The 26218-nt window shown below is 38.1% G+C and overlaps 1 protein-coding gene across 3 annotated transcripts; it reads right to left on the bottom strand.

Moving 5' to 3' along the window:
* Positions 1 to 955: 955 nt before the first annotated feature.
* inpp5d (inositol polyphosphate-5-phosphatase D) lies at positions 956 to 24888 on the bottom strand. 3 transcript variants are annotated; one of them, XM_041791593.1, is made up of 27 exons: positions 24573 to 24888; positions 23978 to 24041; positions 19158 to 19293; positions 18906 to 19050; positions 15354 to 15494; positions 15183 to 15273; positions 15018 to 15095; positions 14849 to 14926; positions 14620 to 14743; positions 11220 to 11326; positions 10159 to 10261; positions 9880 to 10076; positions 9681 to 9798; positions 9507 to 9603; positions 7639 to 7777; positions 7268 to 7376; positions 7047 to 7135; positions 6166 to 6247; positions 4485 to 4574; positions 4300 to 4410; positions 4125 to 4204; positions 3956 to 4043; positions 3728 to 3874; positions 2460 to 2523; positions 2180 to 2374; positions 1618 to 2060; positions 956 to 1543 (listed from the first exon to the last, which is right to left on the bottom strand). In XM_041791593.1, the coding sequence occupies exons 1-27, from the start codon at positions 24710 to 24712 to the stop codon at positions 1503 to 1505; spliced, it is 3297 nt and encodes a 1098-aa protein (XP_041647527.1). In that variant the 5' UTR covers positions 24713 to 24888; the 3' UTR covers positions 956 to 1502. The 3 variants fall into 3 exon arrangements, with proteins under 3 accessions (XP_041647527.1, XP_041647528.1, XP_041647529.1); XM_041791594.1 differs by lacking the exon at positions 23978 to 24041 and having other exon boundaries at positions 24573 to 24708; XM_041791595.1 differs by lacking the exons at positions 18906 to 19050; positions 19158 to 19293; positions 23978 to 24041; positions 24573 to 24888 and adding an exon at positions 18752 to 18892.
* Positions 24889 to 26218: the final 1330 nt, after the last annotated feature.

Genomic DNA, 26218 nt, shown 5'->3' with positions numbered 1-26218 from the left:
AATCTTTCAAACAAAAAGCAATTCAAGGTGCTTTACAGTTTTACGCAGAGCCTTGAAGACATTTTGAGGCAAAAATAATACATCAAAATACAAAATGAATTAAAATATTAGCCCAACTACCATTGATTTTACAATTCTAAACTGTTGGATGCAAACAGCACTCCTGCTTTGGCTTTAATCTTTAATTAACATCACATTTCAACAAGTGAATATTTGAAACACCTGTTCCTGGTTCTGCATAACCCCACTGAATTAAGCCATAGAATTAAATTAACTTCTGTGATGTTTTACAGTTTAAATTTCAAAGGGTTTTATTAGTGAGCAAACCAGAGAATAAAATCCAAAGGTATGCTATCACATATGATTCTTGAGTCCTAATTTTTAAGGCTTTTGTCCCTATAAATGTTCCCCTTTAAACGTGTTTTATTTTAGTAGAACAAAAGTCTATGCAAAGGTCTAAGTCAATCAGAAAGTAACCTTGTAATGTATTAACATTTAATAGGGAAAAGTATTGATAGGATTGGAAAATCACAAACCTCTCCTGGGGGGATGACGTTCTCACTCTGCATGCAGTTCAATTAGACGACAGCAGATGGAAGCAAAGAACTACAACATTTTCACGCTGGTATGGTTGGACTGCAGTTTAAAACAGAGTTTAACCCCACAGGACTGATACTTTTCTATAACATGACATTTTTAGGGAATTAGTTTGAATATTCTTGGGAATATGTTGGAAATGTTAAAGTATTTCACAAAAATTTGGGGATTATGTTAGAATGTTTTGGAGGGTTTTATTGAAAGTTTAGGGGTAAATTTGATTTAAAAATTGAGCTGAGCTTTCTAAACTTATCAGGTCCTACTGATCCTAAATAAGTGGAGGAAACTAAAAATGCATGAAAAAATGAGCTCAGGTCTCAGGAAGGAAACTTAATCACAAGAGGTTATGAGGAAAATCTAAATAAGGGCAGATCTTTATTTATATTTGAGCATTTATTACACATCTTCAAGGCAAACATATCTGTGCAAGGTAACACTGTGTGGTAAACATCCATTAGCTACTATAAAGTGTTTCAAGCTACATGAATTGTAACAGGATTATATTCATAAGCTGTTTAAAATTTGCAAGCACTGCAGAAATTACATCTCAGTATATCACATTATTTATAGAACTTCTAAACAAATGCATCATTTTGGAAAGTATGCTTCTATATCATCAAATATCTTTGTTGTTCTGTATATGTTGAATTAAAATGATCAGTGTCCTTAGAATAAGATCAGTAAAGCCACAGCCATGATGCACTTAGCTTAGCATTATGATTTTCATGTTTGAAGACCTGTTTTTCAATTCCTGCAAGCTAAATGGTGAATGCAGATGTAAGTATTTTGTTTAAGCAAATGTATTTCATCTCCTATGTTACACTTTAAAAAGGTTTGAGCTTGTTTTTTATGTTTTTGCTTCCACAAAACGGAGCAGGATGCTGTGAAGTCAGTGCTGCAGCTTCTTATTTCACAGATCGGCCCATCTTGGGGACTTCAGCATACACTGAAAGAGAAAAAACATGAACGTCTGTATGTGTTTTTATGATCTCGATGTTAGAGAAACAGACCTGTCCTTACTGTCTTTTTGCGGCTGTGGCTGGGCTGGTCTTGCTGGTGGTCTGAGTTTGCTCGGGAGTTCGGAGCTGTCTCTGTAGTCTCTGGGTTTCGTGATTTGGGGCTCTGGCACACCTGGACGAGACTTTAAGGGTACTGGAGGTCGGTTTGGCCCAGTTCCGCCTTCTGATCGGGACGGCATCACTGGTTTCTTATACAGCGAGAGTTGTGGGTTGACCGGGGTTGGAGGCTGAGGTTTGGTCTCAGAGCAGGTGAAGGAGCGGTTACGAGGAGTGGGCACTGGGGGACGATCAGGGTCTCCTTCTGCTGGTTTGGAGCTTGCTAAGAAGGCATCAGGAAGTAAGAACTGATCCTTCTGCTGATGGTCCTTGACCCGAGAATGTGATTTTCCCATTGATCCATATAACGGATTGTCAAACATCTCTGACTTCTGTTCCCCGTCACCCCTAGAAAATAACAGATCAGCCAGAATGATTGTTCCACTTTTTTTCAAATTAAATTAAATGTTAATGATGTTTTCTTCCAGGTATGAATGAATATCATTAAACCAGAAACAGTCGCTTACATGAATTTTGCTGTGGGGCTGTGTGTGCCTGCATCATGACCAGCTTTCTTCGGTTCTTTACTCCCTTGACTAACAAGAGGATGATTCTTCGGCGGCATGCTGTAACTCCAGCCTTTATCGATCACATTACCCCTTTGGAACGACACTCCCATGTAGCTGGGGTTGGATATATCATGTGCCTGGGTGACAGAGGACCTATCAGAAAGAAAACAATCATTAGGACACCTGAAAGAGACATTTGAGACATTTTACAGTGACCACCAGTGAAGAGATGCCTTACTTGTTTAAGTCACTGCCTTTGCCTTTTGAGGCAACAGTGTCATCTCTTTCAACTTTGATGAAATCTGAAAGGAATAAATGTAAGATTTTGGATGAGAACCTAGAAATGAGGTTTGTGCACAGATGTCACCTTTACATGACTGAATTAAACGCGTTCACAGCTTGGTACAAAAAGAGTCTTGATCTATTCATTTTTACCACCATGGGATGTTTTACCTTTTTTATTGATTTTATTGATTGTCATTACTTGTTAGTCTGTTTTCCTGGCTACCATTACACGATGAAGACAAAAGAACACTCCAACCATCTCATAGAAAATGTTAATGAAAAGTTTAACTTTACTGAACTCCAGGGAATGGATACAAAAACATTTCCAAGGCACCGAACATCCTCCAGAGCTCAGTTTAATCCATCATCAGGAAGTGGTAGGAATATGGCACATGTGTAAATCTGCCTAGATCAGGCTGTCCTCACAAACTGAGTGACGGTGCAAGAAGGAGACTAGTGAGAGAGATCACCAAGACTCCTATGACTACTCCTACTCTGTGAAGCTATGTTTGGCAAACACCAAACACTGCACATCACCACAAATACACCAGGCACAGTGGTGGCAGCATCATGCTGTGGGGATGTTTCTCAGCAGCTGGCCCTGGAAGACTTGTAAAAGTAGAGGGTAAATGAATATGGCAAAATATAGGAAAATCCTGGAGGACAATCTTATTTGGTCTACAAGAGAACTACGGCCTGAGAGAAGATTTATTTTCCAGCAAGACAATGACCCAAGGCACACCACAAAAGCTAAACAGAAATGGTTTAAAGACAACAAGGTGAATGTGCTGGAGTGGCTGAGTCAAAGCCCAGACCTCAATCCAATAGAGAATTTGTGGCTGGACTTGAAAAGAGCTGTTCACCCTTCTTTGCAAAGAAGAATGGAGTAAACTGCAGTGTCCAGATGTGCAGGGAGACTGATGACTGAGACCTTTCTACACAGATTGCAGCCAAAGGTGACTTGGAGTGGATGAATATTTATGCACTCACTTTTTTACATTACATATTTTTTATTTATTGAAATTACTTTGTAAAAAGCTGTTGATGTTTTTTGTAATTTTTTTAGTCAAAAAAGTCAAATTAATTGGACCATCACTGAGTTATAAAATCAGTAAAAGGGTAAAACATCTAATGGGGTGAAGATTTTCTATAGGCACTTTATATAGTCTATGAGTAGAATTAACATTTAGGCCTAGGTTCTGAGCTTCTTTCCAGACTCACCGTATAGCTTCTCTGTGGGTTTGCCCTCAGAAGTATGTAACTGGATGCCACCCATCAGAGTTCCCGTCTTCTCCCCATGATGAGTCAGCGTGATCTGAAACTCTGTGTAGCAGAACTGAGCAGCTTTCAAAGCAATACAGCCCTCTCCTGTAGGGAATAAAAGACCGGCACACTGTAAGCCATGCTCTATATAATCCATCTGTATCATACTGTTGGTTTGTTTATTACCGTACGACTCGTCGCTGTCTGTCGACTTCACACAGATGAGGATGTGCTGGTCCAGAAGGTACTCTGGGTCTGAGATGATTGGTGTGAGCTAGATGAAGTTAAAAAGATGACAAAGGATGAGAGTCTGTCAAAAAATGCCTTTCACAACAAAAGTCCTTCCTGATTTTACCTGGACTTGGTTGCCAAACCAAACTTTTATTGACCCATCTTCATCCTCGGTGTTGTCTCCCTCCATAGTCTTCACTGTTTCTGTTCAGATGAAGATGCATATGCCGTTTTATAATCAAAAACTATTTTAAAGCAGAATTCATTATGATGACAGTAAAAATGATTATAAAACTTACTCTCTAGGCAGCTGGAGTGGTACTCGATGAAGAACTTGGTCTTTGATTTTGTCGCCAAAGTTGCCACACAGTTCATCATCTGGATCCCACCCTGAGATGCGCCGTTTAAATCTGAAAGGGTTGTTTACAATGAAAACATCAAACCCTTGTATAAAAGGAATAACAGTTACAAAAGCTGATCTTACCTTGCTTGGAGACAAACTGTGAGGCAACTCCGACTTCAAATGAGGCAAATACCGGTGAGTGGTCGCTTGTCATGATGTCATTAGTGCACCCTGCAATGTAAAGTGTTTCTCTGTTAATGTGCTACATAAAATCCAGACAATATCCACAACCTCACCACAAAGGGGCAACTAGACTGGTTAAGGTTTAGGTGACTACCCAGATTACTGGTATTTGAGTGGTGGTGGTGCATTTCTCAGCCTGGCCCCAGTCAGACTTAACAAGTGCAGTTGCCCCTTTCGGTTAATCATGACCTGGATGACTGAGAACCAAAGATACACTTTTGTTTAGTCTGGGGACTCAATGACAGAAATGTGAAAGGACCGTCAAAATTTGCTGCTGAGGTTGAAATGTTTTGACTTTCTTAACTTCCACTGTGTCAAAAAATCTCCAGCCAAAATATTGAGAAATGACTAAATGACGCCTTTGTGGTTATTTTTGTGAACTAAAGCAAGTTCTCTTAAAAAACAGTGAGGCCATCATGAAAAGTTTTACAAGTCAGATTTGTAATAAGAAACCTGACTTGCATTTGTAAAAAAGCGCGGTGTGCTTTTTAACCAAATGCTGCCATAAGGGAAATCCCCTATTAAAGATGCACAACATCATCAGCAGTTTATCGCTATAAGCAGATATGAAGATTTCCAATATATCAGCTGTACAGACAAATTAGTGAAGTTTTAGGCAGGACCTGGTTAGATTTAGCTAAAGCTAACATAGCTATGCCAGCTATGTAATTAACATAAGCTAGATACATTAATTATGTAGCCATTTGTAACTACATAGCTTACATAGCTGCTTTGTGAGCTTATACAATGTAGCTTTGTAGCTACATCTGTAAAATCAGCTTTAGCAACATGAACTTAAGCAAACGTAGCTTAGGCTAACTTAGCTTTGTAGATAATATAGATACACAGCTCACATAGCAACTTTACGAGCTTATACAATGTAGCTTTGTAGCTACATCTGTGACCTATAGCTAAATCAGCTTTAGCAACGTGAGCTTGAGCAAACGTAGCTTAAGCTAACTTAGCTATGTTGATAATACAGATACATAACTGCTTTCTGATGTTAGCTTTAGCTATATAGCTTTGTAGCAAAGCTATATGTAGCTATATGTATATGTAAGCTATATGTGGTATCTGCTACCAATAGCGAAATCAGCTTTTTGCAACATGAGCTTTAGCAACGTGAGCTTGAGCAAACTTAGCTTTATAACTAACCTAGCCATGTAGATAATATAGGTATATAGTTTACATAGCTTATGTAGCCTATCTTTAGCTGACATAGCTACATTAGCTGCCTAAGCTACGGTTACTGTGTAAGAATGTTTTCATGAAGGACGAGCTTTTTTCCTGTAAACCAGGTGTTACTTGGCTTCATTATTATTATTATTATTTTTTGCAATTACATTAAACTTGTTTACCCACTGAGCTAGTGTGCAAATCAGTCAAACGTTTCTCATTCTGAGGCTGCATTCCAAATCAGTCCTCCAAGACTGAACCAGAAGAAGCCAGAGGGCAACAATAGAGAAAGTGCAAGCAAAAACCTAGATGTTCACTTTTCAATGTCTGGATTTTCTGTAAATATAATTCCCTGATGAAATTGATCTATTGCCCAGGCCTAGTGATGATGTGAATTACTCACCGTAAGCTTGGCAGACCACATGAACCAGAGGGTAGGACTTCCGCAAGACACGATCACACCACGAGGGCAAATTGTATTTTGTCTGCCGAGTTAAAACAGTTAATAAATGGAATTTAGTTACAGTTAATACACAGGACTTTGAGAAACAGCCTGGAGGTCTTGGTCATTCAGAAGATGGTAATTATTTAGATTCAGCTCATTTATTAAATAAGTACTGTTGACACAGCTCTGTGATTTTAGGTGGTCTTTTTCTTCGTGGCTAAGTTGCTGTTGTTCCTAAACGCTTCCACTTTCTAACAATATCCCTTCCAGTTGAATTTGGAATATCCAGTAGGAAGGACATTTTATGAACCATCTTATTGCAAAGGTGGCAAATGGATACTGCATGGCTAGGTGCTTGAAGTTATACACCTGTGGTAACAAGTCTGATTGAAACACCTGAACTGAATAATTAACAGGTGTGGCCAAATAGTTTTTTGTCCATATAGTGTAGTTTTGAAGGGCCTTTTTATATTAAAGACTTGAAGTGTAAAACATGTTCAGTTACAGTAAAGATCCAAGCTTGATGCTCTAGTTTCCTTCACTGCCCCTGCTCCTACAGGAAGGAAAACGCTTGAAGCTCTTGTGACAAACTTTGAGTCTTTGCCAGTTTTGGTGCCTCTCCGAACAAAGCAGTCAAATGTGTAACTCATTTAGAGTCTCTAGTGGAAAATGGAAAAAAAAAAAAAAAGTGTGGTTTGGCTGCAGGCTGTTAATCAGTTCTGCTAACACCTGCCCTACAGCAGTGGTTTCATGCTTTAAAATACAGAAATCAACCTCAGACATCAGCTTCAACCTCTGTCTATTTCATAACAAGTCAAAAAGCTTTATCATGAGCTTACCCCTGTGGCTTTGGCCTTTGTGTAGGCATACTTCTCTCGTGTGTCCCTTTCAAAGCGATATGTGGGGGCAAATGTGATTTCCTCTTCGTCTACAATAGTCACAAAATGTAAATAAACTTAACTGTAGATTTTTTGTCATTCTTGATGTTTGTATGCAGCATGAAATCAACAGAAAAGAGTCACAGGAGACATAAGGTCAGACTTTGCTGCACGTCATTTACCAAAATGTAAGAAGACCTTCCCATCGTTCATCTCCATGCTGAGCTGATCTTTACTGAGCAGCTCCTGGTACTGCTGCTGTTTGATCTTTGTCACAATGTACTCAGCTTCCTGTGGAGGGAAATGGCGTAAATGTCAGCAGCAGAGAGCTCAGACACCTGAAAACCAGCTCTTTGTTCACCAATCACTGATTTACGCTGAAAGATCTCTAATCAGAGGGGAAGATCTAAGAACCTAAGCACCAAGATTAAGAAGCAGACACAGATGATACATTAGGAATCTGAATAATTATTATTAGAGATATTTATAACAACAGGAGCTTTTCGTTCACTACTATAGATATAGAGTAGCTAACTGTGTTCTTAAAACTTACTGTCGACGGGAATTCAACACGGTAATTCAAATCACCGAGCCAGAAGAGGTGAGTGAACCGATGTGTGATATCAAAAGGATTGAGTTTCTTATCTCCAAGATTCAGGAACCGCAGGATGCTCATGTAGTTCTGATTTCGTCTGCAAATACAGAAAATATCCTTTATTGCAAATCCAAATGAACATTTCTGAAATAGCATAGCTTTTTATCTTTATATTGTTCTTTTATTTCATTGCAGGGATGGCAGATCAATAAACTAAAATAAAAATTAAAAGCAATGCCAGAACTACTTTATACATCAATATGAATCTTTAATATGCTATTTTCTATTTATTATATTTTACATATGTCTCTTAAATAAATCTTCATTAATATCATTCTGGTTGATTAATAGAATTGCATTTTTCATGCTCAAAGATTGCTGTATACTACGCTTGCACACCCAATTATCCCACAAAATTTTACTGGTAGATCATCTTTATTTGCATGACTGACAAGCAGGGCCAGAATGAGACTCATGGAGTTTCATGGCTCAGACCATTGCTGAGGGATTGACCATTTAAAAAATACAAACAGGACCAAACGGTAATGTTTCCAGTCAGACGAACACAGAAGGCTCTTCCTGACAAAGTGCAGAGAGAGAGAGAGAGAGAGAGAGAGAGAGAGAGAGAGAGAGAGAGAGAGAGAGAGAGAAGGGGAAACGCAACTCATACAATGAGCTCTTCTGCCCATCCCTCATGAGTCCAGCTGGTTTTAAGCCACTGTACTCCGGCTCTCCCAGCCCTGAAACCAGCCCAGTCCACCAGGAAATCTCCCAGTTCTCCAGATTAGCCTTTCCAGGCCTGCGAACAAGAAATCTTTCTGCCTTATCTTTGACTCTATTATTACTGTTTGTTAAGTATAATAATAATAATAATAATAATAATAATAATAATACGTTTACAGTTTACAGTTTTCAGTTTACAGTAACTAACTGTAAACTGAAATAAAGAATAATGATCACCGAAAAATATATGAGAAGGTCCAGACCTCTTGTCCGATAATTGACAAAATAAAAGTACACAAGGCCTAAGTATGTAAAAAAAAAACCAATTACTGTTAGTGTAAGGTCTCCGATATTCAGTGCATTCAGAAAGTATTCAGACTCCCTTCTCTTTTTTCAATTTTGTTATACTGCAGTCTGATAATACGCTCAATTAAATTATTTTTTTTCTCCTCTATCTACACTCAGTACCCTGTCATGACAAAGTCAAAACACTATTTAAGACATTTTTGAAAATGTATTGAAAAGGAAAAAATTGAAATATCACTTTGACATAAGTATTAAGACCCTTTTCAACACGTCAAATTTAGTTAAGATGCCCTTCCATTTATCTGGATCATTGCTGAAATGTTTCTACACCCTGATTGGAGTCCACCTGTAGAAAATTAAATTGATCGGATTGATTTGGAAAGGTACACGCCTCTTTATAGAAGGCCTCACAGCCGACAATGCATTTCAGAGCAAAAACCAAGACATGAAGTCAAAGGAACTGCCTGCAAAGTGTGAGAAACAGGATTCTCTGGTCTGATGAAACCTACTGACTCAACTATATTGCCCCGTATCGTATCATATCGTAGGGTATCACATGAATGATAAATGTAAACCTTACACAGGAGTAGGGTTTAGAATTTAACTCTTTACTCTACTCTTACTATGTGGGTAAAAGGAAACTTTATCATTTGAAAAGTAAAAATTTGTTGTAGCTGTTTTCTAATCAGGTTGGTAGATCTAGCTTTCTCTGCTTACATCATGGGGAACTTTAGTTGGGAAAGATTGGTGCCCATGTACATAGCCTATACTGTCAAACATGGCGTTCTGCTCCTTACCTGAGCTTCTTCTCACTCCCAGAGGTGAGGTGACTGTTGACAAAGCCAAACGATGTCCCGTTGAACATGAAGGAAACGCCCACTGCCCCCTTGTTTCCTACAAAACAACCCCCATATTGATCACTTTAGCTTGTGGTTGTACAGCTAATGTTGTGCTAAAGAGAAAGAGCCTACCCAGAGTGTTGGCGATCCCTGTCTTCACACTGTCTGAAAAGACATGTGAGATCCTGTTTTCATGCTCAGGTCTGGCCAGGACGATGATCCGAATGTTCCATAGAGTATGGATCGCCACCTGGATGTTAGGAGATGATACATTCAGTACTGCTCTGCAGGTATATTTGTCTTCGTATTATTCTTTATCAGAGTTCCTTACCTGTTTAAAGCTGATGTTGGTGATGTTTCTCAGAACGCTTTTCACTGTATCCGACCACTCCCTCTCACTCAGAGGATCCTCCTGAGTCCCGATGACATAAAAATCATGCGGGATGTGATCTGCCGTGTCGTCTCGTGTCTTTCCCTGGCCCTTACACTGAAACCAGGAGCTGATGTTGTGGGGGGTGCCGGCATTACCTGCAGGTTTATGAAGCAGTCTTTAATGTCGTTGTTACTTTATTGATTAAAATTTCAACATTAAGGGTGAAAATAGTCTTACCCATGTTCCACGTGCCAACAAACACTGTGATCATGTCTGGCTCTGGCTTTTCAGAGTGTTTGTTCTTCATCTGTTGAAGAAGTTGGCAAAATCCCTCTCTTTTCTGGTTGGACACATTCAACAATAAGAAAAGTGCTTAAGAAAAGCACCAGATGACATATTTTCTTAGCCACATTAGAATGTGAAACATGCTTGCAAACAAACATTTTGATTTTTAGGTTATGTTATGTAGTTTATCTGTGCTATTTAAACTGATTTAAAAGTTGGGATGAATAATTCTGACTTCTACGTAACACAGGTGTGGGTCATTTAGGCCAATGGCACCATCTTTTTTCCCTGAAGTTGGGCATCTTGGCTAACCAGCAGCAGCAGTGTGGGAAGAGCCATCGATGAGAGGAGGACTGCACTGAACTACCCACAGTGGTTGCTTTTGTCTTTCTTCGGGGCTACCACAATGGTTGGATTTGACTGTTTTGGAGGTTACAGTTGAGATCATCAGTTTATAAGGACCAATGTTGGACAACTGATCGGAAGACTCATGATTTTATTTTTAGGCAGAGTTTTAGGTGGTGTCTAGTTTTGGTATTTGGCTGCTAAGTTATGGTAGCAGCTAATGTGCTAGGCTAACAGAGTTGTTGTTGTTTATGTGTTTAAGGTAGTTGTGTATTGTGCAACTGGCTGCATGTGTGTAAGGAACAGCTCACAATTTTCATTATGTTTGTTTAAATATCATACACAAAGACAAATAAAACCATGCCTTTTTGCAGTAGTTTCCATGTCTAGTCATGAGTAATATGTGTAAATAAGCAGGCTGTAATTACTGGGTAACAATTATTCAGTTTCTCTCCTCAGTCCTGCTTTGGCACAAACATAAAGCTTTATCACAGTGTTTCTGTTTTTATATATTTGGTTGTTGTTGAATGCAGGTTACTGGTCACATGGCTGTCTAAAGTAAATGTCCAGCACTTGGTCTAGTGGAAAGTCTAGTGGAAACTCTGGTTTTAACACAGGCTACAAGGGGCTTGTATCAAATAAAGAAAATGCTGGTTGTTGTTTTTTACCTTTGTGTTTTCAAACACAAACTCTTTTCGCAAAATCTTCTCCTTTTCTGTCTCCACTGCGACGGCGAGTTTGGCGTGCATTTTCTGGGATTTCACCAACTGCAGGACTGAAAAGTTAATACAGTTTAAAAACTGGCATTTGCTCATGTTGAACTAATTCCTCTTTTCTATTACATGGTATGGCTCAGCCCAGGGCTGCTTCTTATTTCTTTGGTAAAAGGCGTGGATATTACCCACTACTTTTCTCTAGTATTACTTCACTTGTGGTTTCAAGTAAACTGAGCTGATATAAGGGCTCTATCATAAATCTGTCACAAAGCATCTAAGCATGCAGATATCGTGTCTTTTCTCTATTCTTTTAGTCATGTTAAAGATGTCAAGACAGTGTAATACTGTTCTGGCATCAGTAAGCAACAAATCTCTTTAAATATTTGAGTTTAAACACAAGATATCTATGCCCTAATGAAAAGAAAAAGAGGGGCATAGCTTTAGCTAGTTAGTAGAGGCGCCCATTTACTGAGAATATAGTCCTCAACGCACTGGTCATGGGATGGATTCCCGGTCCTAGCGCATGTTTGGGCCATGTCCCCCCTCTCTCTCAGTCTCTTTTCAGCTGTCCTGTCCAATAAAGGCAAAAAAAGCCCAAAAATAATCTTTAAAATGAAAAGAATAAGCGCTCTGAATTCCTAACCTCAATTACACCTGCATGCCCAGAGACCAATCACATAACCTACTACTTGACCCTCATTGGGAATGCAGTCCAAATAGCATTGCCACCTTCAGAGACTCAGGCTTATGCAATTTCCTGGATAGTAACAACATCAGCACTACCTACCCTGCTACACACACCCTATTTGCCCCAACAACACATCCACACAAAAGACGTGGGCAACAAGAGACGACACTTTAACAGGGTTATCAAATGGGAACCAACCTAACCTGGAGTTTCATTGAGTTAGGCCAACAGTGCTTAAAAGTTAGTTCTGGTATCCTGGAACCACCCCCTCTGTACTGGGTCTCAACCCCCATGAAAACCACATGTATAAAGAAAAATCTGAGAGAAGAGTCTTTAGAGAGATCTACATCAATAGACAGAAAGGGGACAGGAAACGCAGAGCCAGATGAGAGGCCTTTCTGGGCAAGAACTCACAGTGGTAAACTGTAACCTACTTTATGAAAAATAGACAAGTAAGGAGCTTGGTACCAAGCTAGATGAGTTTTCAGTTGAGCAGAGCAGCATTATGCATTACAGAAAGTTAAACATGCTAATGTGATCACAACAACAGTAATGATGTACAGTTGGTTTGATATTAACCACTGAAACCATCTTGGTTTTGCATGTAAACAGGCCAACTTTTGCTGATAAGCACAAATCAAATCTGGCTTTGTTGTTTTGGCCCTATGAGCAGAAGCATTCAAATACCTAAGGGTGGTAACATATTAGACGATTTTAGGCCCTGTTTTAAGGCCCAAAGAAAAGAGCAGATGAGACTGAATAGTCCTTTAACAATAGAAGAACTTTGGGAAGCTATAGGAAACATAAGCTGTAACATTCAAATGAAGCATGCAAGTTTAGCACATGCATGTATGTGAGTATATATGTTTGTACTAGTCCTCATGTGTGTTTTTGGTTTTGGTTTCAAATTGTTCAGTATATGTTTAATGTTTTGCAATAATAACAGAAAAATCAATAAACATATTTGGGGAAAAAAATGATCTAAAAGTGTCTGGTATTGTTATGAGTGTATGACTGCTTCCAACTTAGTCAGAGCCTCCCCAATCTGGAAATGCCAAACATGGCTGATATTTTCGATCCAGCTACGTCTGGTGGAATGGTCGGTGAGAGCAGGCAGACCACAAAGCATCCAATGAGTGAAACCTCGTGTGAAACCTGCGATTAAACCATCTTCTCACCCAGAGTTGAACCCATTATTGTGTGGCCAACAGGTTAAATATAGAGTAAATGTTTCATTGAGTTTTCTTTGAAAAGCAACAAACTGCAATTCATTTGGCACTCCTGCCCCTCTGATGGCATCTGGTCTGGGATATGTAAAAACAGACTTTTTACATTTCTGTTCTCTTTTTAGGAAATAGAAAATAAAACTATTTTTAAAGCTTTGTACTTCTGTATTCAAGCTCTGGATCTTCACTGATGTGTTACTACACCTGTTTGGACATGATTTGGAAAGACACACATCTCTCTATTAAAGGTCTCACAGTGGACAATGCATATCAGAGCAAAAAACAATCACAAGGTCAAAGGAACTGCCTGCAGAGCTCAGTGACAGGATTCTTGCGAGAAACAGGTCTGGGGAAGGCTACAAAAAAATCTGCTTCATGGAAGATTCCCAAGAGCACAGTGGCCTTCATAATTCTCAAATCTCATGTCTGGCACAACCAAGACTCTTCTAAGAGCTGGTTGCCCAGCCAAACTGAGCAATTGGGGGAGAATTGCCTTAGTAAGAGAGGTGACCAAGAACCTGATGGCCGATCTGACTGAGCTCCAGAGATTCTGTGTGGAGATGGGACAATGTTCCAGCAGACAACCATCAATCACTGCAGCCTTCCACTGATCTGGGCTTCGTGGCAGAATGGCGAGACAGAAGTGCAAAACCAGGAAAGCCCAGTGAGGGTATGCAAAAACGCCCACGAAGGACTCTCAGACTGTGAGAAACAAGATTCTTTGGTGTGATGAGACCAAGATAGAACTGTTTGGCCTCAATTCCAAACATTAATTCAAGAGAAACCAGGCACCGCTCATCATCTGCACTATATCATCCCAACAGTGAAGCTATGTGGTGGCAGCATCATGCTGTGGGTTGTTTTTTTTCAGCAGCAGGGATGTGGACATTGGTCAGGGTTGAGGGAAAGCTGACTGGGGTGACATACAGAGACATCCTCAATGAAAACCTTTTTCTGCAGCGCTCAGGACCTCCAGCTGGGCTAAAAGTTCACCTTCCAACATGACAATGACCCTAAGTACACAGCCAAGACAACACAGGAGTGGCTTAGGGACAATTCTGGGAATTCACAAGAGCAGCCCAGCCAGAGCTCTGCCTTGAACTCTATCTTTCTGGGAGAACCAAAAGTATCTGTCCACCGATGGTCTCCATCCAACCTGACTGAGCTTGCAAAGAAGAATGGCAGAAAATCCCCCCAATCCAGGTGTGCAAAGCTTGTTGCATCATATTTAAAAAGACAAGAGACTGTAATTGCTGCCAAAGATGCTTTGACTAAGTACTCAGCTAAAGTTTAGATTAGTTCAGACATTTGTCTCCTGTATAGCCAGCCTAAGTCCTTCCAGAGCAGTGGTTTAGTCAAGTCAGCCTGTCCATCACTACAACATATCAAGCATAGCTAAAATATAAAAACGACAACACAGAGAGATGGAATTTCATACTTTTGTTGTGCACAAAGTATCTGTCTTCAGGCCCATCTTTTGACTTCTTAAAGTAGAGCTTCCCACTTTCGACATCCACTTTCAGGAACATCTTGGTGGAAATACCCAGAGAATCTTGCTTGACCTTTGAGTGAACAGAGAAATTGCTCAGAAGAACAGAAAATTTCCAGTTGACTTAAATTATTCATTTTTTCAGCTTTGTAAAATATAAAAACACGTAGGGAAGCACCTCAAATGTAACAGGTGGTATGAGAGATTTCCTGTGACCGCCATCATATCCAACAGACTCAAAGACATAACTTTTAGCCTGAAAAGGAGAAGTTTTCTGTCATCTTGTGCTGACTTCATGTGTTGGTATGATAACAAAGATGGTCAAAGGTGTTTGGTGTTTGTTTTACCTTATCCTCTATAGTGTAGAGCAGTTTTGTCAGTTGCTCTAGCCTAAAGGAAACAAATTGTCCTGAATCAGCAGACATCTGAAAATAAAGGAAATAATTAATACATGCTGAAAAAGACCCTATTTTTATGTGATAATGCTGCAAAAGATCAAGATTGCCACCCACATGTTTAGAAAAATGTCCAATCCCTGGGGAGAGCTGTTGGTCCAACACCCGATGGAAAACCTCCAAAACTGGCAGGATGCGGGAAATTTCACTGTCTCCACAAAAACAAGATCATTGTTAAATCTGCTCTTCACTCTTAAGTTGGTATAATCATTTGATTGGTAATTGTACCTGTTTAAGTTCTTGCAGATTGTCATTGTGAGCTTCTTTAGCCCTGGTAGAGTAGGATAACCATTCTGGACTTGTTCAGCATCTGAGCAGATTGAGGTCATGAAGTATTCCTGAATGGCCACTAAATGCTCCTCTGGTATTCTGGAAAAATAGCACATGATCATTTTAGGCACAATTTATAGTGTACATTAAGCCCAGATCAGACCACAAATTTGCAACTTTCAAATGCTTGCAACGGGACATTCACCAACATTTTGAAAGCCTATCAGCTCACACTGGTATGACTGGGGGAGATGATGTATGCCTTAGCACATCTCTCTGTGCATTAGTCTCCTTTTAGGCTTTTCATATCTGTCTTGTATCTGTGTATAACTTGCTGCAGACAACATAAGGAGGAGGGTAATGGAGTGTTACTTGCTAAAGTAAAAATTCTGCTTTTGTAAAAATGTGCAAACACAAAGGGATCCAGATGATAAGAAGTCCAAGGATCCTTCAATAGAATACCTAGGAGGCCTTAGCAATTTATGCCATGAGTCTCAGGCCAGAGATATTCCATCTGTCAATTCCTAACAGTTATTGCCCCAGCAGTGTGTTCATTTAGAGGAACTGAAATCGCCTCTAATGAGCTGAGAAAACACTTAGTGTCAAGACTGTCATCTACAAGGGGGACTAACCCTGCTCCTTCTGATGACTGGTGACCCAAAACCACTGATGAACATACACAACCTTTCTGGTCTGAGATGCTTATTGGCTGCTGAAACACAATCCGTTCCAAAACCGGCCATTGGCAACTTGACAAACAGAATCTGAACACCGTCAACGGGCCTCATTCAAGCTGCAACGGCTCAGTTCACACAACAGCCACTGTCTTTAAAACAGTGTTGTTGCAGCACAAATCTTCAAGTCATCAAGTAAAAGAGTACAGTTACTTGGGTTAAAATTTACCTAAGTAAAAGTCAAATTTCTGATCTACATGTCTACTTAAGTAAAACCAAAAGGTATGGAGTTCAATTTTACTAAAGTACTGAAAACTAGCTAGTAGTAGCTAGTAGCTGCTGAGGAGTTGTACAGTAAAATCTGATCTTTCAGTGCAGACATAACTATGTGTTCTTTAGGAACACCTGAGATCACAGACAGAAACTCTAACTCAGTGAATAACTTCACTCGTGCTTCAAATGTATCTAACATCAAACACAACAATATCCACAGGAAACATGACCAAAAGAACCCTAGCAGGGATCCCTGTACAACAGGTGACATCCAACCACAACTAAACACATCTAAACACACTGTCAATTGAGTCATTAAGAGTTAAAAAAAAAAAAAAAAAAACACTGTCAGATAAGTGAATACACTCAGAGTGGAGCTAAAATAACACTCTGGGAGTAAAAAGAGAAAACTTTAAAAGAGTATTGTTCTCAAGTAAAAGTAAAAGTAAAGTTACTCCGTTTAAAACTTACTTTATACCAGAAATTACTGATTTCAAAATGTACTCAAAGAAGACAAAGTACACAAAAAACTACTCAATTACAGTAATCTGAGTAAATGTGATTAGTTATGTTTCCATCCCTGAGCAGCAGTTACTGCTTTGCACACACCATTTACTACACAACACATCTGCTGTGATATTTATTGTACTTTGACTGCAGTTGTTCCATGTTATATGAAAGTAATGCAGAATTTGGCTTGATATGGTTTGTTTTGAGGAAGTTAGTCATGATTTTAGATTTGGCCTTGTTGCAGTGTCTGACTGTGACAGAGAGACGATATGAAATGGATGAAACTGGATGAAGTAATATGCATTTTGGCTCTGCTGTACAATTTGGTAGTGATGCTGGTTGGTTTTGTAAAAAATTATGCAGGATTAAGACCCAACAGTTCTGGAGCTATGGTGTTAAACATGGTTGTTATGGAAAACTGGTAGAATCTGGAGCTCAGTGGTGCTGTAGGATATGGTTGAGTCTGCATGGCAGCAGATTAAGAACATCAGGAATAGAATTGTTTTTGCTGCATAGTTTTGTAGTGCTGCTATTATTGATTTGTTTCTTTGTTTATATATTTATTATTTATTTATATATTTATTTATTCATTGGTATTTGGTAATGTTGTAACATTTCTTAGTTGCTGGTCTAAATTTAGTTTTTAACTGTAGAATTTGATTGTTTGATAAGTCATTACAGTACATTTCAAATGGCTTTAAAGTCAAATTTTCAACAAACATTTTTCAAGTACATTTTCATCACTTTGTTATTAAACTGGCTATGACAGCTGTAAGTCTGTCTTCCATTTGTTATTTTGTAGTTTCTCTCGTGTCTCTTTCAGCTTCCCCCTCTCTACCTCGTTCCCCCTTTCTAACCCCAGCACATCTTCGGCATATGGCTGTCAACATGAGTCTGGTTCTGCTCAAGGTTCCTGCCTGTTAAAGGAAAGGTTTTCCTTGCCACTGTAACGATGCTAAATAACGTTAGTGCTGAGCTCATGGTGATTAAAGTTGAGTCTGTATTATGGTATCTCAAACAGTACAGGCAAGACCCACCCTCTTTTTAAAGTGTCTTGAGATAATTTTGGTTATGAATTTTGGCAGTATACAAACAGAGATTGATTGATTGATAGAACTTTTGTCAATAATTTCAAACCATATTTTAAAAAAGATCAAATTAATGTAGATATTGTTGATTTCTTTCAAATCTATATATTTTGTCTTTATTTTCATTTTTCAAATTTAAGTCAAAATAGTTCAGAGTTCGGATATTTTCAGACAGTTTAACATTTTCTTCATTTTTTTTTTTTTTTTTAAATTCTGTCTACAGAGTTTTTTTTCCCCAAATATTTCATCAACAATGTTTAATATTTTGGTCAAAAATGTATTATATTTTTTAAGTTTATGTCTTTATATCCCTACAAAAGCAATAATATTCATGATTATTTTAATTGGTATTGAGAGTACGATTATTGAACATAATTAATCTCTAACTCTACATCATCTGCAACACATGCAATATTTTTCAAATAATGACAAAATTTGTTGCCTTGGAAAAAGCAACAAATTAAAGTAAATGAGTTAGAAAATGATTAATACAAATATATTTAAATCATGATAACAATAACAGTTAATTAACAAAAAAGTTAGTTAACTAAAAGAAGTACTCTAATGTCTAAAGAATTACAATAAACGCAGAAACTCTTATCACATGACAAATCCTCTGGACAAAACTACATGTGGTGTAATCGTATAATCATGATAACCTTGTTTTAATGATTGTGGGAAGCTAAATCCTGATGGAAATTGAAGGAGTCTCTGCCCACCAGCTATGGCTTGCACACACATGTGAGTTGTTTGGAGGGAGTTTTGTAAACCTCTGCATGTGTTGTTAAATTGACTGAAATTTTTAATTTGCCTTTTTTTCCCCCCTAAATAGCAGCTGAGGCCTCGCTGCTTTGACGACAGCCTTCAGCCCTTTTCTGTCCATCCAGTTCAATAAAGTCACATGCTAAAGCAAAAAAACAAAAAAAATTGTATTATTAGTTCAAAATATGCAAATGTGACTATACGGGGATAAGTCCATGTGCTGGAGTCTCATCAGGAAGGTTTCTGATAGGGATTTGCAGCCTTGCTCCGAAGTCTTTTGGTCACTTTCTTTCAAATCGTTGGCTGAAAAGTTCCTGGGTGGAAGCTGTGGTGGAAGATTGTTTGATTCTGCAGGACAAAGGCGTATAAGATGTTAGGGAATTTTAAACATTATGCAAACAAATATTCTGCTTTTATATCAGAGTCATTAACAAACTAAACTGAAGGTGTTTCACCTGACTCCTCCTCTACATCTTCTTCTCTCTGCACAGGGTACTGCAGGTGTGTGACCAGACCCATGTTGGGACTGTAGTAAGCCTCCACCAGCTCAGGCAAAAAAGAGAAGAACCTGATAGGAACTCCCTCTGAGGCCTGAAAAGCATAAACAGCAGAAACATTATTCTGTCATCCTTTAATAGAGCTACAATGTTATGTTCCCAGAAACTGAGCCGACGATAAATACATTTATGACATCAGCTCTTTAGTAGTTTTTTAAGGTTTTCACCACAAACTGGATATTATGATGGATGAAGCAACGACCCCCTGGGAGTTAGGCCAAAATATTTATAGCTCCGCTAACTAACTGGTTGCAGTACAGGTCATGAACTGTACCTCCTCCATGTTGACAGATGGGGCATGCATCAACCCATAAAGTTAAAATACAGGTCAGGTAATTTTTTCTCCAACATGAAACCTGTTGTGATAGAGTCTTCTACCACACCAATATATGTCCATGTTTAATTTTTCAAGCATCTTCATTTCAAATGGTAATTTTTTTAGAAAAAGTGGGTAACATTTTATTTTGGTGGGCCATAATTACCCAGTTTTTTATATTAATAAGTGTAATTTTCTATCAATTTCTCAAGAATAAGGTGGTAATTACCTTTTAATAAGATGGCATTTTACCAAGAATTAACTCTGTAATATTATGGAACTATTTCCCTCATAATAATGTATTAACTGAAGTAATTCCTCTAAATATTCAGCCAGTTCTCAGATAATGAGTTGGTATTTTATCCAAAGCCTAACCCTCTAACCCTAACCCCCTAAATTCAGCCCCTAACCCTAACCTTAAAATCCCTTAACCTTAACCCCTAAGTCTTACACCCACTCCTTACTTAGGTAAAGATAGAAAAATATTGACAGATTCGGACTTTCCGCCTTAATAACTCAGTAGAGGATCATCACATTTACAAAACTAACACCTCTCTTCAATCCCCCTACACTAGACTGCGAGCTACAACACGAGTTTTCTCAAAACGAACCGTCTCTGGGGCTTGACAGAATGAACTGTTCTCTATGCGCGACCGGTGGTGGATGGAGGCGAAGGGACCGTCTACAAATTACCATACGGGAACGAAAAATATTCAATAACTCTAATACTGTACATGGTAGTGACATGAAACTTACATCACACATCAATCATGTCCTCTACTTTATACTACAAGACTTATTTTGGCAAAAAAAGTGTTTACTGTAATTTTTATGATTTTTTATATACTAAATTAGGTAATACATCTTTAATAACTCCAATATTATACATTTTAGTGACATGAAACTCACATCACACATCAAGTATGTCCTCTACTTTATACTCCAAGACTTATTTTTCCAAAACGGTTTAACTGTCATTTTTATGATTTTGTATGTATTAAATTTGGTATTAAGTCTTTAATAACTCCAATTTTATACATTTTAGTGACATGAAAATGACATCACACATCAGTCATGTCCTCTAATTTATACTACAAGACCTATTCTTTGCCATAAAAGGGTTTACTGTCATTTTTATGATTTTTTATGTATTAAATTAGGTATTAAGTCTTTAATAACTCCAGTATTACATATCTTAGTGACATAAAACTTTGTTCTTTATACTACAAGATGTTTTTTGGCAAAAAAAAAAAAAAAAAAAAAAAGGTCTTAAGTTTCATGTGGGATGTTTCATGTCACTAAAACAATAATATTGGAGTTATTTAAGATTTTTACCAAATGTAGTATTTTAAAACTCATTATAATTACAGTATTATAATGTTTTTTTTTAGTGGACATGATTGATGTGTGATGTCGTTTTCATGTCACTACCATGTACAGTATTAGAGTTATTGAATATTTTTCATTCCAGTATGGTAATTTGTAGACGGTCCCTTCGCCTCCATCCACCGCCGGTCGCGCATAGAGAACAATTCATTCTGTCAAGCCCCAGAGACGGTTCGTTTTGAGAAAACTCGTGTTGTAGCTCGCAGTCCGAATCTGTCAATATTTTTCTATCTAAGTCAACTTCTTAACCCTATCCCAAACTACGACGGAGTATTAGGGCCACACAAAGAGAAAAAAAATAAAAGATTTTTTTTTTTTTTTTTTTTTTGACATTATGAGAACAAAGTCATAATATTACAAGAATAAAGTCGTATTATTACGAGAAAAGAGGCGTAATATTACAAGAATAAAGTCGTGATATTATGAGAAAAAAAGTTGTAATATTAAGAGAATAAAGTCATAATATTACAAGAATAAAATATAACAAGAAAGAAAGTCTGCCGGGGAGCAGCCTCTATTAAAATGAGCAATGTTGAGCGTCTTGTAAAGCTATACTTTAGTATCGGTTTCACAAATAAGAAAATACTTCATCTTTTAGCATATCAGCATCAAATTATTATCAGAATCAGGACAATACTCAGTCATAGATCCACGGTGCCGATTCTCGTAATATTACGACTTTACTCTTGTAATATAACGACTTATTCTCGTAATATTACACCATAGTGTTTGGTGTCCATTTAACACACCGTCTTGTCTGATGGCCAAAAAGCACCATGTTGGTCTCATCAGCTCAAAAAACTTTCTTTCACTTGACAATGGAGTATTTCACATGCCTTTTGGTGAACTCTCGTCCAGATTTAGTTTGAGTTTTCTTTAATAGTGGTTTTCTCTTTGCTATTGTCCCATAAAGCTTTGACTGGTGAGAAACCTGGCCAACAGTTGTTGTATGCAGAGGCTCTCCCATCTCAGCTGCTGAAGCTTGTACCTCCTTCAGAGTAGTCAAAGGTGTCTTGGTGGCCTCTCTCACTAGTCTCCTTCTTAAACGGCCACTAAGTTTGTGAGGACTGCCTGATCTAGGCAGAATTATACATGTACCATACTTCTTCTATTTCTTGATGATGGATTTAACTGAATCCTGGGGATGTTCAGTGCATTTCATTTTTTCCATTCCCTGGCTTATACTTTTCGATAACCTTTTCTCTGAGAAGCTCGTAGTGTTCTCTTGTCTTCCTGGTGTAATGGTAGCCAGAAATACTGATTAACCAGTGACTGGACCTTCCAGACACAGGTGTCTTTATACCATAATCACTTGAGACACATTCACTGCACTCATGTGATCCCCATTTCACTAATTGAGAGACTACTCGAACCAATCAGCTAGCCCTCTGCTGAAATAGGCCAGTCACTTTATGCAATCACGTATTACACCTCACTCATTTTTTTTTAAATTGTGATCACTTTGAAGAAACCCATTTTCACTTTGACATTCAAGACTTTTTTGTAAAAAAGCCAAATTATATTGACAATGATTAATTTATGAAATCAGTGGGGTTCCTATCAGGTTGTTTTTATAAACACTGTAGGTGTGCATAATGCCAGCATTTGACACAACAGATGAACATAATCTAGGGTCATGTCCACATTATATGCTGATGGCTGATGTCTGTTAAAAGGGCAGATGTTGGCTGATGCTAATGTTAAACCAATGCATTTGTGCACCCCTCGCTTGCAATGATGGACACTTTATATAGCAGCCTTTGCTGTGAATATGTAAATGTGGTGTGAACGGGTTAATGTGATCTGCAGTTCTACAAGTGCTGTAAGCTGTGAAGTGACTAGAGAAGCACTCCACAAACTTAAATACATTTATCATTTACCATTCAACAAGATAACTCTAACCACTGAAGCATGCGCATTCATGTGGGAATGTACAGGCACATGTTCAAGGTAATAAACAATAATAAATGTTCTCTGATCTCCTGAATTGTTTCAGACTGTAGATTTATTGCGGCACAAACAGGAACCAGTGGCTTTTAGACTTTCATCTTTTACTACTTTGTACTTAATAAAAACATCATGGGTATTTCCACTGCCAACTAATCATCCGTCTAATCATTTTTCATTTCTATTTACATTTTGGGTAAAACTTCATTTTAGTGGGCCATAATTTTACCAAGTAATACCCCCTCCTCATAAAATTGTGGCTATTCTCTGATGATAAGGTGGTATTTTACCCTAACCCAGACCCCCTTACCCTAACCCTTGTAATATTGTGGTAACTCTCTGATCATTAGATAATATTTTAACCCTAACCCACCTATCTTAACCCTGACCCTTGTAACCCCTTACCATAACCCTCTTAATATTGTGGTGATTATCTGGTAATTGTGTTATTTTTCACCGGCCAATTTCTCAGAAATAAGAAGATGATTTTGCAATATAATTTGCTTTATAAATCGCAGTTAATTTCTTTATATTTTCCCAGGTAAGTTAATGAGTCCTTCCTGAATAATTTTCAGGGTTTGGATTATGGGTTAGGGTTAGGCAATTACCACAGTGTTACAAGGAATTACTTGATAATTCATCCATTATTACTAGAGTTATTCCTCTGTAAATGCTCTCTAGTCATTACCACATTATTCTTGAAAAATGACTAGATTATTACTACTTACTACTATAGCGTTACTAGGTAATTAGGGCCACTAAAATAAAGTGTTACCACATTTTAGCATTTGTTTGTCTCTTGTCAGTGCTCACAACTTTATCACAAAAACGCCCTCATGGCAGGAGCTGTGACAATGTGTATGTCAGCAACAAAGAAACTAAATTACTGAGAAGCGCCTGAAACTGAGGTCAAACTCAAACTAAATAACAACCAAGCATGGCCTTTATTTAAAGATAACATATAGCTCTTTCTAAGTAAAGAAACATAATCTTATCTGAACATAAGGTGTAGATTTATCACCCCTAATTTTGGAGCAAAATATCAGCTTGTGCCAAATTGTAAACCCACCTGAACAGACAGCTTCTTATCCTCATTTGGCAGGATTCTGTATGTGTACACACAGTTCTGGTATCTGTGGATGAAATGATAAAATGCAAATGTCTGTCAGTGGTATTGGACGCTGATTATATTATGGTAAGAGACATGATTTCCATTGGGTCCATTTATTGAACTATTTTACATAGATGTCATAGCATGAAAAGTGAAATGAGCTGCAGAGGGACGGAGGTGTTGCTTTGTGGAAGCACAATAAGCAAATAAAGGGGAACTAGTCTTGTGTTGCAGAGCATATTTTAAAAAAATGACACAAAGGCATTTTATGTTACAGTACAGGAAGGGATGGTATATTTTTTAAAGCAGCTTTATTGAAAACGCTTCACTGATGATTTAAAGCAGAATGCTCTCTCAATCCTAAAGCCACATGAAAGTTAGTGTCCAAACATGTTGAAGTATTTGATGTTTTATTTTGTTTTCTTCCATTTAGCGGTGTCATGTGTATGTTATATTTTTAATACTAAAAAAGGAGCATCATTTGTCATTTTCTGTGCTGAAGAATCAGAAAAAGTATCACCTGAATGGTAAGAAATAAGCCACATCTACTTACAGTACACAGAGGGCATAAGCCCCCTGTATGGACTCGCTGTCCCGTATCAGGAAGCTTCCATCTCTTGCAGCTTTGGAGAGTAGATCCTCAGCTTTGGATCGAGTAATATTACCATGACACCAGGGTTGATAACTTGGCATCCTGTTTCCTACCAAAGAGTCTGAGCTCAAGAGTTTTGCATCAGCTTTTCCAAACAGATCCCAGCAAACCAAAGTAGACTCCACTAGTTTGTCTTTTTTTTATCTTCTCATGGTGCGTACTTTTAATTCCTTTCGTTCACTTGTTCATTTTCTGCTTCTGAATGCTGTAAAAGGAAGCTGCAACTAACTTGACGATGAACTTCCTCATTCAAGTTAAGAGAGGAGGGCCCTCAGCCCTGCCTGCTCTGTGACTGATCCACAGAGCTGTGAGTGATATTTAAACTTTTGCCTTCTCAGACAACTTCATCACACGACTTTAATGATTAGCCAGAAGTATCTGTTTAGTTTGGGTACCTCTCTACTGCTAATGTGCAGAAAATACTGCAGCTATTTGCTCACATGTATACTGAAAGTGAAAAGGGGAAGTAAAAATAGCCATGAAAACTGCTTAACACCATTTTCAGAAGAAAAAGTATCTCATAAGCCATATTCAACTGACAAGTCCACATAAGTGTAGAAAAAATAAAGGTGGAGCTGCTTGTAAAAACAACTGCCTAATGCAACAAGCAAAGTTTAGTCATCAATTGTCTTGAAAAGAGAGACATTTTGCTTGTAATTTCTTGAAATAAAATGTTTATCTGGACTTGTGAGGTGGGGCTTGTAGGCAGGGTAACAAGATATTTTTGACAAAAATATAGACCAATGCCCTTACCAAGATTTGAAATTTAGATTGTGTGGCAATCGTTTTTGTACTTGAAAAGCATAATGCAATTAATAAATTCTATTTGGATAATATAAACATCCATATTTTTTTCTTTAATTTGAAATAAAAGCACTTATATTCACCTACAACATGTCTGTTAAGCGTCTAATGTAAAGCAAGAGCGCTCATGTGTTTCTAATGCATACATTCAGGAAATACGAGTTTAGATTGGGCTTGCCGTGTTCATGTGATGGACAGGAAGTGTTGCAGAATATGAGAAGAAGGGGGGGGAAACTTCATGCAAACCACAACATAGATCACATGACCTGAACCAAAAGGAGAACTACACACTGACAAGTCACTGCAGCCTCAGAGGCTTTTCTGTCCTACTCTTGAAATAGGTTTCCCACTTTCACAGAAACATCGCAGACATGCAGTGACGGCACAGACATTATGTCATGCACAACAGAAATTAGACTTTAAAGTGGCAATGATTGTTTTGTTGAGGTCATTCACATTTTTATAAAAGAGCAGTGAGAAGCAGGAAACAGTAACTCAGTAAAGCAATTATAGAGTCATTGCATGAGCTTTCTTTTCAGGCCTAAGATTTGTATGACTTTTATAAGTAAGTTAAACATTTACATCACGTTATGAATCAAAACACATCTGGCAGACCATATACAGTGCCTATAAAACATACTCAACCCCTTGAATGTTTTACCCTTTTACTGATTTTATAAATCAATCGTGGTCAATATAATTTGGACCCCCACCCCCACCCCACCCAAAATAAAAACAAAAAC

This window comes from Cheilinus undulatus, linkage group 7, assembly GCF_018320785.1.
Source record: "Cheilinus undulatus linkage group 7, ASM1832078v1, whole genome shotgun sequence".
In the NCBI taxonomy this organism is placed as follows: domain Eukaryota; kingdom Metazoa; phylum Chordata; class Actinopteri; order Labriformes; family Labridae; genus Cheilinus; species Cheilinus undulatus.
Note: the sequence above shows the minus strand (reverse complement) of the source record. Positions and strands in the feature narration are given on the sequence as shown.

Bases quoted from the DNA above. Each gene is read 5' to 3' on its own strand.
- inpp5d (XM_041791593.1), bottom strand. From the start codon at position 24,712: ATGCCAAGTTATCAACCCTGGTGTCATGGTAATATTACTCGATCCAAA. The intron at 15,274-15,353 runs GTACAATTACCA...TTGTGGAGACAG, and splicing joins ATCTGCAAGAACTTAAACAG to TGAAATTTCCCGCATCCTGC. The intron at 4,411-4,484 runs GTAAGATCAGCT...CAACCCTTTCAG, and splicing joins ACAGTTTGTCTCCAAGCAAG to ATTTAAACGGCGCATCTCAG.